Source organism: Culex pipiens, chromosome 1 (assembly GCF_016801865.2).
Source record: "Culex pipiens pallens isolate TS chromosome 1, TS_CPP_V2, whole genome shotgun sequence".
NCBI classification, from domain to species: domain Eukaryota; kingdom Metazoa; phylum Arthropoda; class Insecta; order Diptera; family Culicidae; genus Culex; species Culex pipiens.
The window spans coordinates 70,245,956-70,272,818 of NC_068937.1; the positions used below are offsets into that span (position 1 = coordinate 70,245,956).

Genomic DNA, 26,863 nt, shown 5'->3' on the forward strand with positions numbered 1-26,863 from the left:
GCATGCCTGGCACGAATACTCAAAGCGTGTTCTAGCGTGCTGCTCGTACTGACTCAGAGCAAGGGTGAGATGTAGGTGTAAGGGCAGTGCGTGTTCGTCGGGTACTTGGTGCATAAGATCGGTCAAGGCCCGTTCTTACACTGAAAATTGCGAATTGCGAACCTGCATTAGTTTATATAGAATGTTAACTAAAAAAAAGCAAAGCAATCCACTTTAACAACCCCGGGTCTTTGCAAGTTTCTGCTCATTTCTATGCGTCCGAAGGTTATGCGTGGTGAGTCACCCAAAACCTCTTTTTACGCAAATGGACCAACGTTTTACTTCTCCATCCGATAGAAGGCCAGGAGGATAAGGCGGGAATCGAACCCGCGCCCCATAGCAACTTAGTGATATAGGCCCTCAGAATGTTCACTTATAACCATTAAAATTTCATCTTTTTTTTTTATTTTTTTTTTATTTTTTTTTTATATTATATTTATTCAGATTTTCTCTTCCATGTACATTCATTCAGTTAAAATAATATTGAGTGTCCAATCACAATCGATGACTTTTCACCTCAATTTTAAATACTAGCAACTTTCATTTATTCATGAAATATTGTAGCTTTCGCTATTCAGTGATTTCAAATGTAGGAGGTCCTACATGTACAAAAGGGAAAAGGGATACCTTAAAACTAACTTATAAACTATATAAAGAGCGGATCAATGCAGCTGAAGACTGCAATGATTTTTGTCGAAATGCATCAATTATCTTATTGGACATAACATCCAAAGTGTCAACTTCGGCTAATTGATGAAGTTCACTGGTACTGAACCAGGGAGGAAGTTTCAGAATCATTTTCAGAATTTTGTTCTGAATCCTCTGAAGTTTTTTCTTCCTGGTTAAGCAACAGCTTGTCCAGATCGGCACAGCATAAAGCATGGCAGGTCTGAAAATTTGTTTATAAATTAAAAATTTTTTTTCATCTAATTTGGTCGATCCAATTACAAGTAATGTAGAAAAACGTAAAAAATCTGGATTTTGCTCTGGGCGGGAAGGGGTTAATGCAACAAGTTGTAAAAATAAGTGCAAAACAAAGCAAGTTTTGCAACGAGTTTTCTTGCAATGCCGGATAACATCCTTGGAGTTGTAATTTTGTCAGTGAAACTTTTGTTTCCCTGCTTGAATGTTATTTGTCGTCAATATATAAAAATAGCAGACTTCAAAACAGTATCAAAAACTTATTTATGTTGAGCTTTTCACTGCATTACTGTTTATGGCAATGATATTTAAGTAAGCCGTTTTGTCATTCGAGAATCAAAGGAAAAGTAAGTTGTTTCACAATGGAACTGTAAAAAGTTCATTATATTACTCGTACGAATGCAGACAAGTTCAACACTGGTTCGGTTTTTGATTTGACCAAAAACCATAGATCTAGGGTTTTTTCTCAAAATTTATTTTCCCTAAAAGAACACCCAGTTAGCAAAATCTAAACGTAGAAATATGTATCCTCCCTGCTGTAGAATCCGAACTGAGCACTTGTCAAACAACGCGCCGGTAACTCACGCTCTCATTCAATGACGCACTCACTCTCGCCTGCTGTCGAACTTTCTTAAAGCATGACAATATAGGGGAGCGTGGTCTATAATGGTTTGGTCACGCCTCGACTCTACACCTGCAAAGGCTTATGAATTGATCTCAGTTGAAAGGTTCTCCAAATCTCTGAATTGCAAATGTAACATCCTGGAGCAGAACAGTTAAATTCTAATAAAAACACAATTGAAATTGAAATTTGACCAAAAACATGGATGCCAAAGTAAAGCAGGGAAAGAAAAGTTTCACTGAAAAATCCTTTTTAATAGTTTTTTGGCGGATTTTTTTTTTAAATGCTGCATGCAACTCGTTGCAAAACTCGATTTTCAGCACTTGTCGTATTTATCCAAAGGACAAATCAAATTTATAACCTTAATTCATATGAGCAATTCTCTACAAAATCGGCCGATTTCGACAATTTTTATTTTTTTGTATTTTTTTTGATTTGGCTCAAACTTTGTCCCTATGACCAAAGAAGCTATTTTGTGTCATTGGTTCACCCATACAAGTCTCAATACAATTTCGGCAGCTGTCCATACAAAAATGGTACATAAATATTCAAACAGCTGTGACTTTTGAGTGAATTTTCTGATCAATTTGGTGTCTTCGGCAAAATTGTAAGTATTGTTGAGGACTATTGAGAAAAAAATAGGTACAGAAAAAAAAAATTGCCGATTTTTTAATTAACTTTTTTTTTTCACTAACACTCAATTTCCCAAAATACGTATTTTTTGATTTTCGAGATTTTTGATATGTTTTAGGAGACAAAAACCCGCAACTTTTGAGCTATAGCTATAGAAAACTTCAATTTTCCTGTTTCTTTTTCTTTAAGCCGCTCTTTCTCAGCAACCAGCGGTCCAATCTTCAATGTCTCTTAGACAATTTTATAGCTAATCTAACTTTTGGTGGCTATATATTGAAAACGGAGCCCTTTATTAAAAAATCTGTAGAGTACTTTTTCATTGCAAATTCAATTTTACATAAAAAATTGAGGTCAATGGTATAAAATTTCAATTTTTTCCAAAAATCACTATTTTTTCAAAAAATCATAACTCGGCGGCAGATTTTTTGACCATGTTTCTCTATGGCTCAAAAATTGTGGGTTTTTGTTCCCAAAAATATATCAAAAAATCTCGAAAATAAAAGAATACGTATTTTAGGAAATTGAGTTTTTTGAAAAAAATGTTAATTAAAAAATCAATAGTCCTCAACAATATCTACCACTTTGCCGAAGACACCAAATTGATTAGAAAATTAACTCAAAAGTTACAGCTGTTTGAATACTTACGTACCATTTTTGTATGGACAGCTGCCGAAATCGTATGGAGACTTGTGGGTGAACCAATGACACAAAATAGCTTCTTTGGTCATAGGGAAGGCCCCCACAAAGTTTGAGCCAAATCAAAAAATACAAATAAAATCGATTTCCGGTTTTGGTAGAGAGTTGCTCATATTTTTCATTCGGTCAAGCAGCCGAGATCAGTGGTCGGGGAAGATTTTTTTTTCAGAGAGAACCGGTGTGCCTATTCCCATATAGATAAAACTATTTGTGGCTCGATTTGTGGTATAGTTCACTATACCACAAATATTTTTCTCTATATGGGGAATTAGTTGTTAGGCACACCGATCTATTCGGGGAGTGAAATAAGTAACTCCATCGATATATTCATTCGATTTTTTTTTTGTTATTCTATTAAGAGATGAAAGAAAAACAATTTCTGAAATAATTACAGCATTTAAAATAAAGAAAAAGGTAAAAATTCATCAAAGTTTTGTTACTGCAGCTTTGTATCGATTTTTTTTTAAACATTATGAGAACATTCACGTTTTTGCAAACGTAAACGGATAATACAACTTTTGTCGCGCACGTACAAAAAAAACATATTCACTTTATACTTTGCATCCCTCGTAAGCAACATCCAATCTCTGGCAGATTAGTTTGAAATTTCCTGCAAGGCATTCGCGATTCGGCCTTGATATTGGAGTATGTCGGTATCAGAGAAAACGGCGCTCATCTGCTCAAATGTTTCGCGCAGAAAATCGTCGCGTTTCTGCCGGGTCCGCAGCATCCGATCAATCTCTCGCTTCACCCTTTGCCTCAGCCGGTTCTTGACCTTTTCCATGGCCACCCGGATGTCTTGCTTGTTCATTCGTCGTCGTCGGTTAAGCTCTGCGTTTCGCTGCCTCCGGAGTGCCTTCTGTTCGGGGCTTTCATTTTGTCGTTTGATGCGCTGCTGCAGGGTGTGCCGTGCCCGGCTCAACGCCTTGGTGGTCAATTTCTTCTCTAGGTCCTCCGGCTTGATAAGGCCTGCTGCAATCCGGTCCCGTTCCTTTTCCCTCTCGCGGTCTCTACTGTCTTCTGCCGAGGATTGACTGCTGACGCTGCTGCTGCTACTGTTGCTGTTTCCGCTAGTGATAATGGGTTGTTCTGACTTCACCGTCGTCACCGGATTGAACAAGGATGTTTTGTCATAATCAAAGTGGGACGATTGGTAGTGATGAGAATGGTAGTAGTTGAACTCTTCGATGCTGAACGGGGGAGGAGGAAAGTCCATCGGAAACGCGTATGGCGATGAATATCTTGTTGTTCCGTCCATGGTCCTTGACGGGTTATCTCAGTGCAGGTTCTTTATTTCCTTTCACATCCTTTTTACTGCAAAAAAATAATAATTTGGTTATTCTATTCTGCAACGATAGTTTAAACTTTGTATAAAGGTAAGGAAGTTTAGTAGACAGAAATTAACTAACATTAAAATATTTTCTAAATTCTTACCTCGAATAAAACTCAAATTAAATTTTGACATTTGGAAAACAGTTACACTCTAAACACGGAAGAATGATACTGTTTTGATGACGTGAACGTAAATTTGAGTACTGTGAAAGTCGAGGGACATTCAAAATTTACGCCAATGTGCGAGGGGAACGACAGTAATCCATTGAGCTCTCATTGTATTTAATGATTCCATGCCATTTTGTTTGATTCTAACCGATTTCATAGGATTTGATCGATGGATAAGATTTCAAAGATGGCACCGGATTTGATCGGATTTCAAACGATAAAATCCACTTTGACTTACTTCCATTTAAACGTGTATGTTGCTTGACATTTATTCAAACGTAAACAATACTTTTTCCGAGACTTTTTTCCTTCTAATTCCGTCAAAAACAAAAAAAAAGGTTGTGTCAAAGGCGGAACCCACTAAAGTTACCGGGTTCGGCCGACTAGTTCAACTTGATGACGACTACACGACACAACAACCCGTTCATCTAAGCCGACTCGGTCCTAACCAGGTCCCAGCACCAAAAAGGACCTAATAAACATAATTTTATGAAAAAAAAAAAAACCCGTTCATCTCAATACGTCTGACAGCAAGGCTAATCCAGCCAAGAAGAACCGGAACATGAAGGTAGCGCATTTCCAGCAAAAATGTGTGGCTAGGACGGTCACTTCCCAGGGCCAGCGCTGGTGGAGTGGCCACTCACCATCAACTTCGATCGGATTCGGCACAAATCGACCGAGCCACGTAGCCCAGTGGTAACGCTTCCGCCTTGTAAGCGGTAGATCGGGGTTGAAACCCCGGCCAGAACCTCCGACAACAACACGCAAACACTGACACTACACTCAAACCCCGATGGTTTGACACCAACTGTTGTCAAACGAACGGGGTCACGTTTTAGTTTGACACCCCTTTTACACGGAGTTCACGCACACTACTAAACGTTTGTTTTGATAGTGTGCGTGAGCGCCGTGTAAAAAGTGACAGTTCGTCACTTTTTAGTTTGACTTTGACCAACCAACGGGGTCCAAACTAAAAAAGTGTCAAACGAAAAAGTGACCAACCACCGGGGGTTGAGTGTATTTAGTTAGACAAAAAATATGGAGAGAAAAAGTGCGGCGAGAGTGGAAATCGCTCGTTTCGGTTAGGTGCCAGAGCGACAACATGTTTTGCCTTCCTCACCTCACTGAGGCAAGGCTATAAAATCACTCGAAAAATAAAATTCTTAAATACACCTCCTAGATATACCTTCACGTATACCTTTCGACTCAGATTCAAATTGTTAACAAATGTCTGTGGAGATGTGTGCACACAAAGCAAAAATACTCTAAATTTAAAAAGATCGTTCGTTGGATTAAAAGTTTGCGTTGGTGAATATTCGTAGAAAGTTCAAACTTTTCAATTTAAAAGTTGGAAAGTTTTTGATACTACCATGCATTTATGGAACAAAATCGTTGTGTCGGTAAAGTGTTTTACTTTTAATTGGAAAAAAAACCTTTTATAGCAAGATTTTACAGTATGTAAAAAAAGTATTTACACCCCTTGGGCACTATGCACATTTTGTGATGAAACATGTAAACAATTTAATGTTGACAGAAACCTAGTAATACGTTTTGTTCAGAAACTCATGCCGAACATTTTGTTACAAAAAGCTCATGAAAAGATGATGTCAATAAAAACTTATATAACAAATACTATTACAAAAATCCAAAAAGGTGCAAAAAAAAGTTTGTACACCTTTCGAAAAATTACATAAATAAAGTTATTTGTTGATAAATCACCATAAATCCAGTCTTCCAACTCCAAATAGTGATTCTTGACTGATTAAAAAAATAATTTGGATTGAATATAAAGTTTACTAACTACTTAGTATAAAAGTTTATATAACTCTGGAAATTCTATATAAAACTTATCTAAACTTTATTTTGCAAACTTTTAATTTAATTAAATGTCAATATATTACCATAGAATTGCTGAATAACCATTTTGGGGTGGGTATAGCACCGTTTTGGGGGTCTTTGTATCTAAAGAATAGATTTTTGGTTTCGGAATTACGTCGTCGGAAAATACTTCGGCATCCGAACCGGTTCACGATTCACAAGTCAACCTATGTGGCATCGGAAAGGGCATTAAATTTCCGATCTTTTGATACTCAGACATCTACGTTTTCTATAAAACCCACGTTTTTAAATACCTGAGCAAAAAGTAAGTTTGATCCACGAGAACAAAAATTACGAAAGTCTATACATTTTTTGCAGGCTGCTCAAACGAAACCATAACAACGTTTTTACCTAGGTATTTAAAAACGTGGGTTTTATAGAAAACTTAGATGTTTGGGTATCAAAAGATCGGAAATGTTATGCCCTTTACGATGCCACATAGGTTGACTTGTAAATCGCGGACCGGTTCGGATGCCGGCGGATTTTCCGACGACGTAATTCCGGGTTGGTACGAAATTCCAACGAAAAATCTATTCTATCGATACAAAGACCCCAAAAACGGTGTTATACCCACACCAAAATGTTTATTTAGCAATTCTATGGTAATATATTGAAATTTAGTTGAGTTAAAAGTTTGCAAAATTAAGTTCAGATAAGTTTTATATACAATTTCCAGAGTTATACAAACTTTTAGACTAAGTAGCTAGTAAACTTTATATTCAATCCAAATTATTTTTTTAATCGGTCAAGGATGCCTGTTTGGAGTTTGGAGACTGGATTAATGGTGATTTGTTAACAAAAAACTTTATTTATGTTAATTTTTCGAAAGGTGTACAAACTTTTTTTGCACCTTTTTTGATTTTTGTAGTAGTATTTGTTATATAACTTTTTATAGAAAACATCTTTCATGAGCTTTTTGTAGCAAAATATTCGGCATGAGTTTCTGAATAAAACGTAGTACTAGGTTTCTGTCAACATTAAATTGTTTACATGTTTCATCACAAAATGTGCATAGTGCCCAAGGGGTGTAAATCTAGGTGTAAATACTTTTTTTTACATACTGTATTTTTGAAAGTTTAACAGTATGTTAAAAAAGACATTTTGTTATTGTATTTAACGCTTCTGGCCAAAATCCGAGTCCAATCTGTACCGATTCTTAGGCTACGCCACCGGTCACTTCCGAAGACCCCAAGCTGGACGGTTCCGGATGGACGTTTCGACGCGCGACAGCAAAGTAGAGAACAGGATGGTCACGTTGCCGGCCTTCATCAGGACAGGTTTGGAGAAGTTGGCTGTAGATCCGGCATGGGTGATCGACGTTTCCCGACTGGAAAGTGAAGTGCCTGAACAGGGAGTTTCCGATTCTGGCTGGAAAGTGAAGTGCCTGAACAGGGAGTTTCCGATTCTGGAAGCGCATCCGGAACATTGAGGCCCTCGGAACGGAATTCGATTTCGAGCACTTCATCCTCCTTCGAAAATGACACAGATTTTTTCCGGCACACTGTCAGGTTCATTCGGCTGGAGCTGCGCCGTCGCGAGATGAGCATTTGTGGGCGGTTAGTTGCTAAAAGAGATGGAAGTAAGTGAAGTTGGCAAGCCACTGCACATAGGGTGGTCCAAATCCGGACTTTTTTGGGACTACCCCCTTGAAATCAAAGATTGTCCCATCACTAGGCTAAATTCCAAATTTGAGCTCATTCTGACCACGGGAACCCCTCCCTCCAATCGCTTAAAGTTTGTATGGGAAAAATCGTCAAAGTGTATGGAGAAAAGCAACGGTTTTATTTTTTGACCTGTGGAAAGCGCCATAACTATCCGATTCTTACCATTTCTCAAATGTAGAACCTTCATTAAATTTAGAACAAGTTTTCCGAAGACACCATATTTTTAGGATTTTTTCCCGCGAAGTTATTAGTGCCAAAAACTGACCATTTTTGCGCGGCCAGCTGCAAGGGGCTACCGTAATCTGGGGTGAATCGGGACTACAGTCTGAATAGGGACAGCAGTTTTTAGAGCACTTAAAGCTTTTAAGTTTGGAAATGGACACTCAGCCAAAATTTCCTTTAGCAGCCATAAGGATATCATATAAAAAATTTCCATACAGCAACCATATAGATTATATAGGAGTACTGAATGGATAATTTTTCCATAAGCAGACCTTATGAATTTAATGTACAATTTGTGTTACGTTCATAAGAAAACCTTATAAAATTAAAATTATGTGAAGCTAGAATTTTTTTGTTCTTATAAGGCTAGTATGCTGATCGGAAGGAAAGGGGTCAAGAAACAGCTTTACGAACAGCAGAACAAAGGAGAGAGAGCGATTTCTTGGGGCTTTTCTTCAACCTCTCTGACTAGCTTGCGCTGCCGCTGCTGCCCATTTGATTTTTTTCTTGACCGGTTCCTTCCGAAGTGCATATACCGCTATATATGGAAATCTTATGAAAAGGATTTTCTCTCTCTTTAAATCAGCGGTTCTCAACCTTTTCGACCAATTCCCCCCTTGGATTATTTTCAAAACCTTCATTCCCCCCTTCAGTTATAAACATAGCATCAATTTACAAAAACCATAATTTTGGCTTTAATTTATGTAGAAAGATAAAAAATTTCATTGCAAAATATATTTCTACACAGAAAAAAAAAGTTGAATTTTGGAATGTTGAAAATTTGGTAGATTGAATATTTTCTCTTTTTTTGAGTAACATTTAGAGGGTGACGATTCTCGAGATTTTCAATTTCCCGGGAATCGAGAGTTGAATTTGGCCATTTCCCGGGAATTCCCGGGACCCGGGAGTTTTTTTTACTATGCCAATAGTGGCATAATTTAAAAAGAAAAGTATAAAATTTGTTACTCATTCGTTAAATTAAGTATCCTCATAATTTAGAGGAACTATAAAGTTTACTTTAATAGTTTAAAATGTTTACGAATCATAATTCGCACTGAGTGATTTTTCAAATGTTTATTAAATTTTTGTGAAGTAAAAACATAGCTAATATATAATTTCACAGTATCGAGATTCTTGCAATATGATAAATAACGACTCAAAACAACAATTTAAACTTTTTTCATCATTTTTAAGGTCAACTTTAAATTTTAATTTAAGATATACATATTTACAGTTATCAGGAAAACTGGAGTGTTTACAATTGGCGAACCTTAACTTTACAAAGATTACCGCTCCAGAGTTTTTTTTTACAAAATATAATTAATATTGAGGTTGATGTGAACTAGAGGTGGGCAAAAAAAGAGCGAGCCGCTCAAAGAGCCGATTCATTAAAAAGAGCGAACGAACCATGACTCACAAAAAAAGAACCGCGGTTCTTTTTTAAACTCCGGTCTCGGCTCACTATGGAATATTTTTTAAACTTGTTATAAATAAAATTTATTGAATTTCCAACAAGTTGTAGTGTTAAATTTGAACTTATGAATTACTACCAAAACTCTACTAAATAGCTTAGAGATTTTGGAAAAAAATTAAATCCTCTTGCCCTAATAAACTTCAGCGTTTATAGAACTTATCGATCAAATCAGAATAAAGAATAGAGTTAACAGAATATTTTCACTAAATAAAATATCAGCATTAGTTCAATTTTGGCGGAAATTAACACAATTTTAAAGTTAGCAGAAATTTCTCCAAAATCCTAGATTTAAGTTTGGATACCATTCAATTATTCGAACGTTTAGGTTCGAGTACAAATGTTGACATAGAGACCGCCAAGACCTATGGTTTTCAAAGGCATCTTCTCGTTTTTAGTTTTTTTTCTAGCTAATTCCAATGTGAAATAGCTTTAAAAATCATACCATTCTTAAAAAAATATCCTTTTCATCCATATTCTGAAAAAGAGCGAAAGAACCGTTCAAAAGAGCGGCTCTTTTTAATGAGCGAACGAAAATGAGCGGCTCCTAAAAAAGAGCGGTTTTGCCCACCTCTATGTGAAACATAAAATGGCCTTTAACACAAAAAAAAAGAAATTACCTTGATACAGCAAAATTACCTTAGGTACTAAGAATTAAAAAAAATATATAAGCATTGCTATGCTCGAGAAAAGATATGGAATTTGAACTTATCATGAAAAAGCTATAACCTCTTAGAAATAATAAATAAAAAAAAATATTTCTAGAGTTTTTTTATAACGTCCTATACACATATGAAACCCAATATCTTATAGGACATTTAAAAAACACTGGATTTATAAAAAAAAAACATTAAATTTCATTTCTGGGGTGTAACTGCAAAGTATGTTTTAAGGTAAATTTTGGGGTCCAAATTTTGTTTTGTCTTCTCTCGATTATAGTTATTGGAATTTTTGACAAGTTAAAATTTAAAAAAAATATATGAATAGAAAGATTAGAGAAACACTGGCTTATTCGAACTTGAACATCGAACATTAAACATCCAATGTTCCAAACAATTTTCAATTTTTCAAATAATTCTTGATTAGTTTATATAATTTTGCTTCAATAGTTTAAGTTTAAAATTTCCCGGGAGTCTCGACCGAATTTCCCGGGAATCGAGAGGTCCAAAAATGGTCGATTTCCCGAGATTTTTTTCCCGGGAATTCCCGCTCGTCACCCTCTAGTAACATTACATAAAAAATGTGTAAAATCGTGAACCTGATGAATACTCATCAAAAACTGATGAAAATTATCATTTTCTGAGGTAATATTAATAATTTTGTTTTGACACAAAATTTGTCACCATTTCCTGATGAATATTACCATCATTTTTTTTTCTATGTAAATCTTGCAATAAAAGATCAAATTCTCAGCGATTTGTTTTAACAAATTTTTAATAACCTGCTCTTGTCAATGGAATGCAAATGTCTAAAGAAAAATTTAAACAGCCAACAAATCTTAAAGAAAAATCTCTTACAAAAAACATTAAGATTAGCTCATAACCGAAAAAACCAGAACTCCAGGAAATTTTTCAAAAATGTATGCACTGCTCATGTTTGAAAGAATGTCATTGAATTCTGTATCACAGACATTTAGAACAGCTAATTTTTGAAAACAAGCTAGAACTAGAACAAAAATATTCAAGAACACTTCATGTTTCAAACAATATGAAAATTCAGAGAAATAGGCTTCTTCGAAAAAAGATTCATAATTTATATGTTTTTGGCCGTTATATTTGAGACATTTTCAAAAATAAAACCGAAAAAATAGCGAAAAAATTCACATATTTCACAAGAAATTTAAGAATAATTATAAGCATTTTACTTTCATAAAAGTGTTCTAGACTTTTTTTAGTTTTTAGAAAAAAAAAAAGTTCAAAACAAATAATTTCTATTGCATCCTCATTCCCCCCCAAGAATGGCCAAATTCCCCCCCAGGGAGGAATTCCTCACCGGTTGAGAAACACTGCTTTAAATTATTACTGTATTGGTTTGTCTAATATTTGAAAGTTTATTTCTGTTAATTTACAAAAAAAATGTGACAAATCAGATGTAATCAGTTTCCACGCGTGGTCGTGGCCGTTTTTACCTCACGAAAGCTGGTCGCGTTGTGGAGCGCCGATGGGCTTGCAGATTCGAGATGCACGTAAAGCGCATTTCACCACTGGAACATATCGTCGCCGTCGTGCTAACTTGTCGTACGTGCATTTTGGGCCAAATTGAGTTAAGAACGCCATTTTGTGCAGCTCACAATGCCTCACCTTTTGACCTTCACAGATCCCCAAAATTCGATTTCAATCCTGAGATATTCAATGAAAACCAAACAACCTCCGAAAATTTTTGTCACTCTACATATAAAAGAAGTTTCAATCCTGTCGTGCTATTTTGTCACTCCCTGAAAATTGATGTAAGTGCGACAAAGGGCAAAGGGATTTCAGGTCAGGATGCGTTTGCCGCACGTACAAGTTAGAATCGTATTTTTGTATAATGTATGAATGGAAGTTGTTTGTTGAGTCGATGTGTTGTATTCATCCAGAAGCTGTCTTATTGTTTCATTCTATTGAAAACCTACCACTAAAATGTTTTCTGTTGTTGGATCAGCTTCGCAAGAATTAAGCGAAGTTATCGATCGGCTGCTGCCGGAAGCGGTGCCGTTGCTGCAGGCTCCAACGGTGGCTGCAGCCAGAAAAGGCTGCGTCTGTCCCGCAACCCCAAGTCCCACGAAAATCGGTGCCAACACACTGGTGGTACTGATCTATCTGGGCGCCAACAAGAACCACATCAAGGCCGCGGTCAAGAGGCTGTCAAAGTGTACAAATCACCAGTATTGTGGCCGGACGGCAAGAAAAAGGCACACGTGCTTTTTTTTCTTTTTTTTACAAGTTAGATAGTTTTATCAACGATTTCTTTTTCAGGACTTGAACAAAACATCTCCGGCACGGCCGCCGTAAAATAAAGTTTATTCAAAGACAACATTTATTGCTTATAAAACTCAATTTATTCTCTTACAACATTGTACTCAGGGCCCTGGATAAAAAGGTAGAGGAGAATTAAGACAATGATCGAGCAGCGCTCCATCGAGTCCGAGATCTTGGCGTCTTGCTTGTCCCGGCCAACTCCTGCATCAGCGCGAAGATCTTGTCCGTCCAAAGTGTTTAAAGCGCTGTGAATAAAACAAGATTTTTAGACACCGCCGTAGCTTGAGTTATTAATACAAAACTTGGTAGTCTTCTGGTAGGTTTTGTTCAGCGAGTCCTTGGACATTTCCAGCAGACTAAGGGCCTTTGCACGACATCTTTGCCGACCTCGTCGGCCAAACGGAGCCTGGCAAGGGCGATCGGAGTCGCTAGATTCCCAGCAAGTTTCGGGTCGAGTCGTGGTTGTTGCTTGCCTCGCGGAAGCAGTTTGATGTACGCGTTGATGATGTACTCGGACGCCAGCTTTCCATGGCTGTGGACGAAGATGATGTGTTTGGCCAGACGAAGGTCGTTTTCGCGGTCCGGTTTGTCTTGAATGAGCCAGAGAAGATCGAAACGGGAAAGCAGACCGGCTGGCAGTTGGATATTCTGCTCGATGGTGCGACGTAGGTTCCAACAACCGTACGGCGTTCAGACAAGTCATGATGCCTGCTTTGGCGATAGAAATCTGTTGCAGTTCTATGACCTCGTGAATCGTGACGGCCATCGTGTCGAACTCGTCAATGCAGCAAATGCTCTGAACTTCGAGCATCATCTCGTCGGTCCCCGGATCCTTCATGACGGCGGCAATCAAGCCAACTCTAGAAGAACTACGGGCCCGTTGTGTACTGATTACGAACCGCCAACCGAACGATGTAGTCTAACATCTGCGACTTGGCCTCACCGGGATCTCCCATCAGGCAGATCGACTCTACCAACCAGTAGCAACAGCACGTCCAAATGGCCGTAAATCTCCAACGCCAAACTGCTCGTAATTCGCGTGTAAAAGTCATCCTTGGTAAATTCGGCCAGTCCGTCCGGAGTCAGCTCGTTGCTCGTCTCGCCATCCTCTGACATGTTCAGACAGACGATCCGGTGTGCTTCCAGGAATATCTCATTCAGCAGTCCCGAAACCATGGCCGCCGGATTTGTTTTGAAATTTTGAAAGATTTGAAACAAACGGCCGCCGGATTTGTTCTCCCGACAATCCTTCGACGGACAATCGATTGTTGGCATGAAGCTCATCCAGCTCACCGGTTGCTACTTCTCGGTATCACAACGGTCACACGTGGCCACCGTCATCGTAGACTACACCTCTGTGCAATGGGTAACGATTCCTCGAACCGTGACTAACTTGCCGATGCTCTCCACTTTACCTCCCGGATCGAAACCGCCTTCGACGCGCTCGGTGCACTAAAGTAAAGTAAAGTAGTAGTAAATAAAGTAAATCTTCCCCACCGGATCCAGCAGGCGCACCTTCGTTTCGAGGTCCCGGAGTACAGCCACCACGTGTTGAGGGTGGTCCTCGACGGATTGGTTCACCCCGAGACAGCCCTCCGCCGAGACCGTCTTCTGGTGGAGATCGTCGTGATGGAGGTGATGACTGCGATAGTGGCTGGTTATACCTCCTCCACCCAGCTCGTTATAGGCTTGTTGTTTAAAACGTCCTCTTCCACCGGCAAATTCCTCTGTCACTCCCTGAAAATTGATGTAAGTGCGACAAAGGGCAAAGGGATTTCAGGTCAGGATGCGTTTGACGCACGTACAAGTTAGACTACCGTAAACATTTTTAATTATAACTCGGGACTCCAGCAACCAACTTCAACCAAACTTCGGGACAATGCACATAATGGTCAGCCAAACAAAACGTGTTTGTTATTGTTTACATTGCGTGATTTCGTTTTTGTTTATTCAAGGTCAAACATTAAAACGCGTTTTTCTCGGAACGTCAAAATGGCGGGTGCGACATGATAGCACGACGACGTCGATATGTGCAGCGCTGGGTCCCAGGTGCAGCGGTATACCATTTTGAAACATGTATGATTCAATTCTATGCACTATTTGTTGAGTCTAATCAAAATTGAATACTTTTGGAACTACTCAATTTTTGACAATCAATATCAGTGAATCAAAAAAATCGCATTATTTACCAACATTATCGTTCGCCCGAAACAGTTATAAATAAGGAGTTTTCCTGATTTTTCTTGTAAAAACTTAAGTAAAATGGATTACGTCGACATTCAAGCGGTGGAATCGAAACTCACGGATGTGACAGTGACGCCGATACCAATGAACAAAACAACATCCGCCCACGCACTCAACTATTCCAATCATCAGCAGCAGCATCATCATCATTTTCAGGCCAAAAGCAACGCCGTACAACAGGAGCAATTTCAGGCGCAAAACTTGTCTAGCGCCGCCTCGGCTATCGTAACTCCGGTAACCAATCTGAACCAATTTCCCAACAACTCCAACGGGAATCAGCTGACAAAGTATGCCCAGTTACTGTTGGTTTTGGAGGAAATGAGCCAATCAATACGCCCAACGTGAGTTTTCTAACTAAAACATGGAGTTATTATAGCCAAGCTTACAATTGCCATTATTTTGCAGATATAGCGGAAGTAGAAGCTCGGCCGAGCGCCTCAAGCGTGGCATCGTCCACGCTAGAATACTGGTTCGCGAGTGCTTGCTAGAAACGGAACGATCCGCCAGACAATAAGGATTCCTTCCAGAATGAGAAATACTTGATTGATTATTGTGTAGTGGATGGCTAGGAAGAAGACTTAATCGAAAATTTGGTTAAAATCGTATCAGAATGATGACACCTTTTGCAAACAAAAAAGAACAAGTACAAAATAGCTCAATCCCAAATAGTACGTTGCCTATTTACAAAAAAATATCAAGAGTTGGTTCTGAATAAGACAGAGGAACAAAATTTTCAACAGATTTACATAGCTACCGAACCGAATGATGTATACTAACATAAAGCCTTCACAAAAGACATGGTTTATACATTACGAGCAGAACAGAGACGTTCCCCGCGACGTTAAAAGACATTTAGGATAAAGTTTTGTATGATCTGTATTTTTCAGCAAATAAACCACGTGTGTGTAACTGTATGTTATTTTTTTATCCAGATATCCAGAGTTTTTTTAAAGGTCCTATAAAAATATTAGGAGGGCCTCGTGGCGCGGTGCTTAGCGGCTTCGGCTGCCGATCCCTAAGTTGCCATGAGGCGAGGGTTTGATTCCCGCCTTATCCTCCTGGCCTTCTATCGGATGGGGAAGTAAAACGTTGGTCCATTTGCGTAAAAGAGGTTTTGGGTGACTCACCACACATAACCTTCGGACACCTAGAAATGAGCAGAAACTTGCAACAGAGACCACAAAAGACCGTGGGGTCGTTAAAGTGGATTGCTTTGCTTTTTTTTTAAAGCGGTGTATGCACTTCGGAAGGAACCGGTCAAGAAAAATTTCAAATGGGCAGCAGCGGCAGCGAAAGCAAGCCAGACAGGGTGAAGAAAAGCCCCAAGAAAACGCTCCCTCTCCTTTGTTCTGCTGTTCGTAAAGCTGTTTCTTGACCCCTTTCCTTCCGATCTCCATACTAGCCTTAAATATGAAAGACAGAAAACTCAAGATATGTTTTTTTAAACTTGGCTGCCAAACAAGCGTTCTGATTGAAAAACGAAAAATGTCGCACGTTACGAAAATGTTGCATGCTTGGTACTGGGGAAGGGATCTGTAACGCAACAAGGCACTGTTGCGTGGAATTTTCCACACAGTTGCAGCAAAAAGCGAATGATGAGGTTTGGGATAACCGGCGCAAAGAGGCGGGGCATCCGTCACCATTTTGAGCCAATATAAACCCCGCTCGATCACCCCAGGGAAATCATTCTATCTATATGGGTATCAAAATTCATGGTTTTCAATACTGGAAATGATAATGGAAATTTTGAAAGTGGTGGCCAGTCCCCTAAGGAAAGTTCTCCCGGGAGACATTTACGGAACCAACGAGTTTTGCAATATGGGTATCACAACTCATGATTTTCAATACTGGCCATTTCGAAAAAGGTGGCCACAATCTGGAGAGGCCGCTACCTCGCGATTGTTCCGATTGGGGGACAAACATCGAACCATACAGATATCATGGTTTTTGATACGGAGCATAAAGAGAAATTGAGCGAATATATAAATCCAATTATGTTTTGATTTTATATGACGCATAATTCAACAATGGCTCAACAAATGGCTTAATTTTAAAAGATTTTCTGCTAAGTTCATTGTCGTACTGGTCATGTGTAACATAACCACCTGCACCTTTTTTATAGAATAATTAAATCCATGTGCTACAAACGCATTTCATCTTTTGATTAAACCCTAAAACAGAACTAGAAAGAGTATTAGTTTTGAAACCTAAATAAAATAAGAAAAGTATTTTAAAATTTCTCACCAAGGGCATCATTAATAGGCAAGGGACGTCACAGTTCTGGCTCTTCCCATAGATTGAATAAAAACCAGATGATTGTGATGCAATTCACAGTCGCGATAAGTGCAACATTTAATAATCGCCATTCATGCTTTTTTGCTGCATTGTATTCCGTCAAATAGTTATCTTTCTTCCAGAATGGAATACAAGGAAACCGTGCAGGTTTGTTGGTTATTATTATTGAAACACATATTTAACTTTTTTTTGGTTTAGGGTAATTTTAAGTCCAATTTTAAGAAAAAAATCAGTGTAAATTTTGGAAAACATGTTTGATTATTTGATGCTTGCCCTATCGAGACCCTATTAGAGATGACGGTACAAAAAGCTGTTGAATGGAATGTAAAATATTCAAAAAAGTGAATTTGCATCCGTATAAATGGCTTGGGACCATTGTACAACCGTTTCATACACTGTGTAACGTTTCGGGAAGCATAATAAAAGTTTAGTAGCACACACATTTTGATACACTTTCAAACATGTTCGTAGTCTAACGGCATTTGATATATTTTACATTGAAAACATATTTTTTTACGAAAAATCTAAACACTTTAGGGTCCAACATTTCAATTTACTTGTTCAAATTTGATTTTGATCCGACAAGCGTGGTTTGATTGTGGGGAAAGCCACCCCTATTATCATAAGTGCGTGATATTAAAAGGTATACCTTTGGATTAAGTGCGCTTACAGTAGCAGAAGAAAGTGTGATTACTGTTTTCCCCAAAAAATATATGAACAAAATAAGTTGTATTAATATTTTTCGATTATGTGTTTCGTTCAAACGCCTTTGTGAGGGTACAATCAATATCGGTCGAGCATTTTTAATGCATACTGTTGTCGTGCCATGTTTGCATGACCATCTATTACTTACATATGACCAGTGTAAATCCGATTCTTGCACAGCTAGCAACGCCCGAACCAGATTTTGTGTTTTGTTGGTGAAAGATTTATCAATCAATCTGTTGTATCGGGTTTTGTAAGATTACGTGTTGTCTGATTTATTCTAGTAGAATATAGAATAATTAGGTAAAATAAAAGCCAAACATGGAAATGGGATGGATACGCTTAACGGTCAGTGCATGTTGGTTTCTGATCTCGATCGCCGCACAGGGTATCAATTTTCCCGATGGTGGTGCAACTACCGTCGCCAGTAATAATGGGGGTAAGTTCATAACTTTTGATGGGCGACATCAGAAAAAGGGGTCAATGTATTAATTGTAGCTCTTGCAAAGTTTCTTTTTTGAGATTTACTACAATGTTATCATTTGCATAAAAAATACCACGCCTAATTTGCTCCTATGTGTTGTGTGAAATAAACCAATTTATTAGATTTAACCAGACAACAACCAGTGACCAATGTAAGCACAGGTATCATAACCGGGACACTTCCTGGCACCGTTCCGTTACAAACGGGTAATCTAAAAAAAAAGGAAAGATACGATGGTTCTCACGACTTAAATTTACTTCTACAGGAATAACTGGGATAACTGCTTTGCCGGCAACCAATCAAACTTGCATATGCGTTCCAACTGGGCGGTGCACGGGCAGTTCCGGTACTGGTTCCGTCGATGGTTCCGGAATGTTGGACGTCAGAATAGTAACGGTAAGCACCTATGATAGTCTAGTCGTCCTTAAGTGATTAAAAAATATATCAAACTACATATTTTTTGTTATTCAAACAAAATAACCGCAGTCTTCGTCAACAACGAATACGAACATTGTGACCGGAATAACACCGAACATCGTAACCCCCGCAACCTGCGCCGCGGGGCTGGAAAGGTGCTGTCTACCCGGAGGCTATCAATGCGGCTTGCAATTCCCGCCCGTTGCCGCTGCGAGACAACCTGCAGCTGGACAGGTGTATGGCCTTGTGTAACGCAGAGATAATGTATTAATCTTTGTCACTTCTTAGGCAGCTTATGGCGAGTATCCATGGCAAGCAGTGTTGCTGGGACCAGGAGACATTTACGTCGGTTCCGGCGCTTTGATTGACCCGTTGAACGTTATCACGGCGGCGCACCGAATTAGCGATTATCTGTTAGAATTTACTGACTTTTTTGGATGAAGCTTAAGAGCTTATTTTTTTCTCCAATTTTAGGTCTGGAACACGCGTGTTGCGAGTACGCTTGGGTGAGTGGGACGCATCGGCTGCTTCGGAACCGATTCCTGCTCAAGAGTATACCGTTGTAAAATATTTTGTCCACCCTGGTTACATTGCCGCGAACCTCAAGAATGACATTGCGATGCTTCGACTAGCTTCCAGTGTAAATTTGGGCGCAACACCAACCATAACAACCGCTTGCCTTCCATCTACGTCCTTCGTTGGTCAACGCTGTTGGGTATCGGGCTGGGGAAAGAATGATTTTGTAAGCGGCTCCTATCAAGCAATTCAGAAGGAAGTTGATGTTCCGGTAAAGTCGTCTAGTGAGTGTGAGGCATCGCTGCGTACTACCAGATTAGGAACTACGTTTTCTTTGGATGCCAACAGTTTTATATGTGCGGGCGGAGAAGCAGGAAAGGATGCTTGTACAGGCGACGGAGGATCGCCGCTGGTTTGTGGTCTTGGTGGACGATTTTTTGTTGTGGGGTTAGTGGCGTGGGGAATCGGTTGTGGTACATCGAACATTCCAGGAGTTTATGTCAACGTTGCTTCTTATGTACCGTGGATTATGACCACAGTTAGTTCAAATTAAAACAAAATGTATGTGCTAACAATATATTTTCGCCATTGTACTTTGGGGATGCATTTCAGCTTTAAAAGTAGCAATAAAGCACGATGCCAAAAATATTTGAAAATATATTTGGAAATCTACAACCAAACACAACACAATGCCCTATCAATCGACAAAACTGTAACATTGGATTTCCTGCCTTTTATTTAATCAACACTTTTTCTCAGTCAGGTCGACCGAATAAATATTGTACTGCTTTTTCAAAATTTGATGAACTTCGTCCTTGCATGTCAGTGTTATTCCATTTTCTTTGTACTTCAAATAAAGACGAAGAAAGTTTCGGTTTGTCTCGTGCACCTTTGGATGGTTTAAATAATCATCAATGTTCATCCACTCACACTTGGAAATTTCGCGTTCGCATTTTTTGATTTCTTTGTTCTCCGGTGTAAGAGCCATCACAATGTAGAGATCAGAACATTCAAAACCAGCATTATGAGCATGCCTTATCGCAATGACCGTATCGAATTTCGTCATAATACTCGTTTCCTCTTGCACCTCCCGAATTGCGGCTTCCACGAAATTTTCAGCTGAAAAAATCATCATTACCAAATGTATACATTATGCGAAAAAAATGCTTACATGGTTCTACGTAACCCCCGGGTAGTTTCCAGGAATTTTTTATCAAAGCATTTTTCTCACTAACCGCCAAGATTTGGTTTTGTTTGTTTACAACGATGGCTCCTACTCCGACCATGGTGTGGGCATACGGCGGAATATTAACGCTTTCATCCGACGGCAACCAACGGTACATGGTGACGAAGTTTTCTTTGGCGTGATGGAACTTGAAATCATTCTAACAAGAAAAAAATGGTTTTATTCAAACTATCTTGTATGTAATTATATCTTACACATACATTAACCAATTCTGGTACCCAGTGACTAGAATTCAAATGCACCTTAAACCATATGCCTCGTTTTCGACTTTCCGTCCAGTATGCAAGAGATTCTGTAAAGTTTAAGAGATAATATTAGAAGGACTTTTTGTGGTGCTAGTGTGGCGCAATTTTGATTTTTGCAGGTTTCATCAAAACAGATTTGTGAATTTGTTATAAACGAGCAAATGTAAAGTGCCACCGTCATCTGGGGTGCATCGGACAGCACGTTTTAAAGCACTTAAAAGCTTGAAACTTGGAAATCGATGTTCTATTTTTGATGATCTGTGCCTGTTCTATCCGAAAACAATCAAACATTTCCACAAAATTAAGAGGCGTTTCGCCCCAGATGACAATTTTTTTGTATAAATTTTTTTTGAGTATCAAAGCGTACTCACAATATCGGAGGCATATTGTGAATAATGTTTGCAAAAAGCAACAGCAAAAGTCTGAGTTATTTTTGTTGTTTCTGTGACATAACAATTTCGAAATTTTTCATCAAAAGTATTGTTTAAGCTATGGACATGGACCACATTCCCAAAAAGTTCAGTATTGACACCTACCTTAGGAGTAATTTTTACCTGTAGAGTGCACAAACATTTTGTTTCCATTTATTTTAACTTACTTTGCAATATTGAAGTGAACTTATCTGGAAGACATGTTTCTAGATTTGAGTCAACAGTTATGCCATTAAATCTATCAGATACCCCTTTGAAAATCCCTTCGGGAGCATCTTCGACTGCAGCATACCTTAAAAGTTGAATAAAAATGTATTTAAATGTATTTTCACTCAGCATCATTAACGAGTTATACTTGTTGAACCAACTATCAGCTGCATTTAGAATGTTGTCCTGCTTCTCGCTCATCCTTCTGCTGGATAATTCGAATAAAGCAACCGTTTTACATTTATAACGAGCCAACGCACAATTTCGAATAAAAGAACTTATCATTTACACTTAATAGAAAACAGAAAAAGGAACCAAAAATGATAACAAGTGTCTTTGTATCACGCCACTAACTCATTCAATCACACTGCCGGAGAGTGCCAGTACAAATTTGTTACACAAGGTCAGAGATTGCTAATGCGACTGATGTTGAAATTCAACGTCTCCATTGTCCAACTAGCATCTATTCAGTGGGTAACATCTAGTAGACTTTTTTTCTACGATGAATGACACACAAAACTACAATGATTGTAACCTATGTAGTACAATGAAGAATCGAGTGTTACCAGTCTGTTTGCTATATTTATTTATCAATGAATAAAAAAAAGTTCAACCAGCTGAAACTAAACCACACACTATCTGGGGAGCGTTCTTTTATTGCGTAACGCAAAATTTGGGGTTTTTACCCCCCCCCCCCCTTGGTAACAAATTGTAACAGATGAGCCATTCCCCCTACCCCCTCCCCCCCTGTAACGCGTAAGAAATTTTTAATAAGTGCTCATATGAAAATTTTGCGTTACGTAACATAATTTTTCTTCACACCCCCCCTCCCAGAATTTTCTTAACATTTCGTAACAAACGTCGACACTCCCTCGCCCCCCTAACTGCGTTACGTAATAAAAGAACGCTCCCTCTGCCTGCTGTATGGCGAGCACACACTACGGTGACAATTCTCGGCACTGTCAGACGATTGAAAAACTGGTTATTGCAAAGTGGCGCAAGCGCCATTTTTAATTTTTTTTGTGCCACTGCGTTTTCTAAGTACAGTTCTAGAGTTTTTTTTGATTAGGTCCTATAAACATATGAAAGACAATAGTTTATTGGTCCTTTTCAAAAAAAACTCTGGAGTCAAACCTCGCATATGGTACGTTCGTTTGATGGCTAGTTGCCGCACTAAGAGCTGTCAAAGTGTTTCTTTGAAGAAACTCGCGCTAGTTCCGCACGAGTTTCGCCGCCATCTTGGAACTGAAACTCTAGTGCCGCACTCGATATTTTTTCAGTTTCATGCGAGTTCCACGCACACTGACAGATGACGTTCGATTGAACCAAAACTGGCACCGACGAGTGCGGCACTCAGTGCCGCACTGGCTGTTCAAACGAACGTACCAATAGTGTTGTTGTTAAAATCACGCAGTGGTACCAACATTACAAAAAAATTATATGACAGCCACACTTTTTTTTCTGTACCACTGCGTGATTTTGACAATTCGGGCATGCACCATTCGTAACGCCATCTTCGCTTAAAAATCTGAATAATAAACAGCACCTTAACATGTTTTTGTCGCAGAATAGTTTTCCAAATCTTCATTTACAAGATCATTTCTAGAGTATTTCTAGAGGGACTCATAACTGTAGTGGCAAGTGTTACAAGCTAAGGAAACATATTAAGGGGTTACATACATGTAGAAAATCTCAATATTTCATATTTCCGAATATTTATTAAATCCTTTAAAAAGATGAATTCCAATCACTCCTGAAAGTTTCATGAAGATATGTCATGATATAAGCGAGTAGAAGACGATTTGAGTTTAAAGTTTTGCCATGCGCAAAGCGGACTGTCAAACTTTGTTAGCGTTTTTCTCGGAACAACGAGTTGATTTACAGGTGCCACGATATCTCGAGATTGGATGGACCAAATTGGCTGAAATTTGGGGTGAAGACTCTCAAGACATATCCCGTGTGCATGACGAAGCCCGATTTTTAAATTGTGCTTTTCAAAAAAAAAAAATACAAAATCAGAAACTGACGATTTTTTATATGAAAAACACAAACATATTTTTATCTTTTTTTAAATAAACTTTATTTTTAAATCGGCCTTCGTCATGCACACGGGACCGGTTTAATGAGTCTTCACCTAAATTTTAAGCCGATTTGGTAGAGGCAGTGTTGAGATATCGTGGCACCCATTTTTTGAAACTGCTAACACAGACAAACAGACGTGACTCTCCATACAAATTATTTTTGAAATCCATCGTCCTTCATCAAACCACCAAATCACGACGCCAGCGCTGCCTGGTGAGCTTATGCCGAAGCGCAGCCCAAACACACCAATACAAACCCATTACTGTCATGTGTCATGTCAGTGTATGCGTGAGACAATCAAGCCTTAACGATTGTAAACATTAACAGCTGTTTCGAAATAATTTTGTTGTTGCTGATCATCAGTAACAAAATCAAAATAAATAAATCAAGACCGACGGCCGAAAATGACGGTGGGTCGGTTCCACGGTCGGTTCCGTTTCCAATGGCAGAACCTCATGAGGCAAATCATGCGGCAGCACCTGCAGCGATGCAAAACAAACACAATGACAGAGACCACACCACTGGTCCTCCCCGTTGCTTGCATGTTCCGTATAAGATTCCTCCTCCACCGAAAACATGAACCATTACACCTGACACCAGATATCCCGTTCACGAAAACACCAGTAGTGGCCGCCGGAATAGGAAAATCCAATTCAAAACTAACGGAATTGATCCCCACGATGGGCGTTTGGAAACATTTGCGGGGAACGTGTCCACGGCGCAATTAAGTTGCCAGCGAACAAAACCATAAGGGCCGAATGAGACGAAAAAAGTCGCGAAGAATGGCGCTCACGATCGACGCATCGTCAAAATGCCAAAAGGACGACCAGCAGCAGCAATCTGAGCAGCAGTCCACGAAGGATAAGCAGGTTGCTCCGAAGGAGATGACTCCACCACAGGATCCGGCTTTCTCCGCAGTAGCGGGCGCCTCAGCAGCAGCCTCGACTTCGGCAGGCAGTGAAACAGGCCTATCTGGTTAATAGTGGGGTAAAAGCAAGAGTGTGCTACTTCAGGTTTTCGGCACGGTTCGTACTCGTTCTGCCTCGTTGTACTACTCCATCATGTTCGACCGCTTCCGGTCCGAGTCGCCCTCGTGAGGTAGATTCGCCTCCGATTGATACACCCAAAGTCGTGCGTGTCGAAGGAGTGCCCGTAAATGTCCGTTTACTCGTGTTTCTGCCGGAACACTACGTCCGGGATCGCTGGCTCTCGTCGTTCAGGTGCATTCGGCCGGATTCGAACTCTCCACAGATGAAGCGACCTTCCGGCGGGTTGAACTGGATGCACTCGAGGTGGAAGGCTGTTTTTTTTTTCATTTGCTGCCTCACACGTGCTCACGCTCAACTTAAAAACAAAAAAAAACACGCATCACACACACTGAGAAAAGACGGGCGAGCTGTCACGACAGCAGCGCCATCAGCGCCGGGTGAGTGGATGCCGAAACAAAATTGAATTTGAAATAACCGTTTTTGGAGGACGATGGTTCGGCACTCGAGTGTCCCGTCTGTTTGTCTGTGAGTAAACGTTGGCCCCGGACTAACCTAATAGGCGGGGGACGGCGTCGCTATTTTTAGAGCACGTTTTCCACTTTTTCTCCATCAAAACCGACTACTTTATCGACTTCATTTTGCTGGGTGAGATAGTACGCCGTCTTTTTTTAGACGATGACTCAGCACTTTTCCACTCTTGCACTAAAAAAAAAAACAGATGGCAGCACGATGTAACGCCACGTCCCTATGGGTTAGATCGTTAGCTCAGTCCAGGTGTAGGAGTCGTCTCCCTGGGTCCTGTCTCGGTGGAGTCGCTGGTAGGCAGTTGGACTCACAATCCAAAGGTCGTCAGTTCGAATTCCGCGGTGGATGGAAGCTAAGGTGTAAAAAGAGGTTTGCAATTGCCTCAACAATCAACCCTTCGGACACCTAGTTTCGAGTTGGAATCTCGCAATCGAGACCGCCAAGGCAATGCTGTAGAGCGAATAATTTGATTTTGTTTGGTAAAAAACACGTTCAAAACTCATTTCTGATCACTTTTTTTTTCAATTTAATGCAAGAAAAATTGACAAGACGACATTTTTTCGATGGATCAACTATGGTCCCCTTAGAACGATCTGTCAAGTAGGACCTTTTCTGTCAAGAAGGGCCGTGAAGTTAATTTTTAAAAATTGAATTGGGTACTAAAGCCCTACGTCAATTTTTATGTACAACGGTAAAAAACACGATTAAAAACCATTTCTGATCACTTTTTTCATTTTAAAGCAAAAATTTTTTTTGACAAGACAACATTTTTTCGATGAATCAACTATGGTCCCCTTGGAACGAGCTGTCAAGTAGGAGCTTTTCTGTCAAGATGGACCGCGAGGATAATTTTTCAAAATTGATTTAAAAATCCATTTTAAACTATTTGTGGTCGTACAAAGGGTCATTGTACTCAGAAAAATAAGCTTTATCGCTGTAAACAATAATATCAGCAATCTAAGCTTCATTTTAGGACCCAATTAAAATCGATTTTAAATCCTTTGCGGTCGTTCAAAGGGTCATTAAAGGGTACTCAGAAAAATAAGCTTTATCGCTAGATTTTTGAAAATTTTCGATGTTTATTATCGCAAAAAGTTTTTTTTTCATTTTTTTTGTTTTCGTCAAATCACCCCTCGGCCCCGGCTAGAATATATTTTGCACTTCAAAATTAATCTTGCTGAACTTTACGAGAGAGCATTGATATCCCTAGCACTGTACAATTGTTTCCCATTGAAAGCCAAACTGTAAGGCAATAGCCGCAACATTGTGCGTAATAGTTAATTAAATTAAAACATAAAATTGATCAACAAAAAGGGTTCAGAATTACATTTATTGTATCATAATCAATTTTGGTGAGCACGGCCCACCTGTTGCCTAACCAGTGATGGATTTGCGCTTTATGTATAAGGACATCTCCGCGCCCTAGACATCCGAGCGACACTCTAAGCAACAGATTTTTATTATTCTCTCACACTCTCTACACCTTTTACATCTCTCACAGTATTCAAAGTATAATCTCTCTGTTTTTTCTCGACCGTACGGTACCATGAATTTAATAGTTGAAAGATTTTTAGGAACACTTGATAAATGTTTATTATTGTTTCAAAACTTTATATTTAATTAAATTAATATTGTAAAATTTTGCCTTGATTTTGTTATTGATGAACTAGTTTGTTAAATTGATAGCCCTTTATATGCCTTAATTGACAACGTGCTTCTTTATGTACCGTAATGTTCCGGTAAATTTCTATGTAAATTTTATTCTTGTTAACGTATCAACAAAATATCACTCTCTGACCTCTCTGAGTATATTTGGGAGTGAGAGAAAAGCGAGAGTGCAGAATTTTTCAACGCCTTCATAATCTTTGGTATCA

The 26,863-nt window shown here is 39.1% G+C and overlaps 4 protein-coding genes, 1 long non-coding RNA gene and 1 pseudogene across 8 annotated transcripts; 2 read left to right on the forward strand and 4 right to left on the reverse strand.

The window, feature by feature from the left end:
* Positions 1 to 1,451: 1,451 nt before the first annotated feature.
* Positions 1,452 to 2,420, reverse strand: LOC128092577 (uncharacterized). The gene is made up of 2 exons (XR_008211894.1): positions 1,655 to 2,420; positions 1,452 to 1,493 (listed from the first exon to the last, which is right to left on the reverse strand). It is a non-coding gene; the product is annotated as an uncharacterized LOC128092577 (long non-coding RNA).
* Positions 2,421 to 3,233: 813 nt separating this feature from the next.
* LOC120431175 (uncharacterized) lies at positions 3,234 to 4,370 on the reverse strand. The gene is made up of 2 exons (XM_039596309.2): positions 4,346 to 4,370; positions 3,234 to 4,225 (listed from the first exon to the last, which is right to left on the reverse strand). The coding sequence occupies exon 2, from the start codon at positions 4,167 to 4,169 to the stop codon at positions 3,507 to 3,509; it is 663 nt and encodes a 220-aa protein (XP_039452243.1). The 5' UTR covers positions 4,170 to 4,225; positions 4,346 to 4,370; the 3' UTR covers positions 3,234 to 3,506.
* Positions 4,371 to 12,904: 8,534 nt separating this feature from the next.
* LOC120431177 (DNA replication licensing factor Mcm7-like) lies at positions 12,905 to 14,798 on the reverse strand (annotated as a pseudogene).
* Positions 14,775 to 15,756, forward strand: LOC120431176 (uncharacterized). Its single transcript, XM_039596310.2, has 2 exons — positions 14,775 to 15,188; positions 15,253 to 15,756. The coding sequence occupies exons 1-2, from the start codon at positions 14,866 to 14,868 to the stop codon at positions 15,359 to 15,361; spliced, it is 432 nt and encodes a 143-aa protein (XP_039452244.1). The 5' UTR covers positions 14,775 to 14,865; the 3' UTR covers positions 15,362 to 15,756.
* Positions 15,757 to 17,534: 1,778 nt separating this feature from the next.
* On the forward strand, positions 17,535 to 19,949 carry LOC120431178 (phenoloxidase-activating factor 2-like). 4 transcript variants are annotated; one of them, XM_052706135.1, is made up of 7 exons: positions 17,535 to 17,785; positions 18,135 to 18,286; positions 18,454 to 18,537; positions 18,597 to 18,727; positions 18,818 to 18,982; positions 19,037 to 19,161; positions 19,223 to 19,949. In XM_052706135.1, exons 2-7 carry the CDS (start codon positions 18,169 to 18,171, stop codon positions 19,815 to 19,817), a joined length of 1,218 nt encoding a protein of 405 aa, XP_052562095.1. In that variant the 5' UTR covers positions 17,535 to 17,785; positions 18,135 to 18,168; the 3' UTR covers positions 19,818 to 19,949. The 4 variants fall into 4 exon arrangements, with proteins under 4 accessions (XP_052562095.1, XP_039452246.1, XP_039452247.1 ...); XM_039596312.2 differs by lacking the exon at positions 17,535 to 17,785 and having other exon boundaries at positions 17,988 to 18,286; XM_039596313.2 differs by lacking the exons at positions 17,535 to 17,785; positions 18,454 to 18,537 and having other exon boundaries at positions 17,989 to 18,286.
* Positions 19,909 to 22,028, reverse strand: LOC120431179 (uncharacterized). Its single transcript, XM_039596316.2, has 5 exons — positions 21,542 to 22,028; positions 21,354 to 21,478; positions 20,711 to 20,802; positions 20,436 to 20,649; positions 19,909 to 20,383 (listed from the first exon to the last, which is right to left on the reverse strand). Exons 1-5 carry the CDS (start codon positions 21,676 to 21,678, stop codon positions 20,007 to 20,009), a joined length of 945 nt encoding a protein of 314 aa, XP_039452250.1. The 5' UTR covers positions 21,679 to 22,028; the 3' UTR covers positions 19,909 to 20,006.
* Between the last annotated feature and the right edge of the window lie 4,835 nt (positions 22,029 to 26,863).

Coding starts and splice junctions, on each gene's coding strand:
- LOC120431175 (XM_039596309.2), bottom strand. CDS start 4,169: ATGGACGGAACAACAAGATATTCATCGCCATACGCGTTTCCGATGGAC.
- LOC120431176 (XM_039596310.2), top strand. CDS start 14,866: ATGGATTACGTCGACATTCAAGCGGTGGAATCGAAACTCACGGATGTG. Junction 15,189..15,252: donor AGCCAATCAATACGCCCAAC/GTGAGTTTTCTA, acceptor ATTATTTTGCAG/ATATAGCGGAAGTAGAAGCT.
- LOC120431178 (XM_052706135.1), top strand. CDS start 18,169: ATGGAAATGGGATGGATACGCTTAACGGTCAGTGCATGTTGGTTTCTG. Junction 18,728..18,817: donor TGGACGTCAGAATAGTAACG/GTAAGCACCTAT, acceptor AAATAACCGCAG/TCTTCGTCAACAACGAATAC. Junction 18,983..19,036: donor GACAACCTGCAGCTGGACAG/GTGTATGGCCTT, acceptor GTCACTTCTTAG/GCAGCTTATGGCGAGTATCC.
- LOC120431179 (XM_039596316.2), bottom strand. CDS start 21,678: ATGATAAGTTCTTTTATTCGAAATTGTGCGTTGGCTCGTTATAAATGT. Junction 20,650..20,710: donor GGGTACCAGAATTGGTTAAT/GTATGTGTAAGA, acceptor TTTTCTTGTTAG/AATGATTTCAAGTTCCATCA. Junction 20,384..20,435: donor CGGGGGTTACGTAGAACCAT/GTAAGCATTTTT, acceptor TGATTTTTTCAG/CTGAAAATTTCGTGGAAGCC.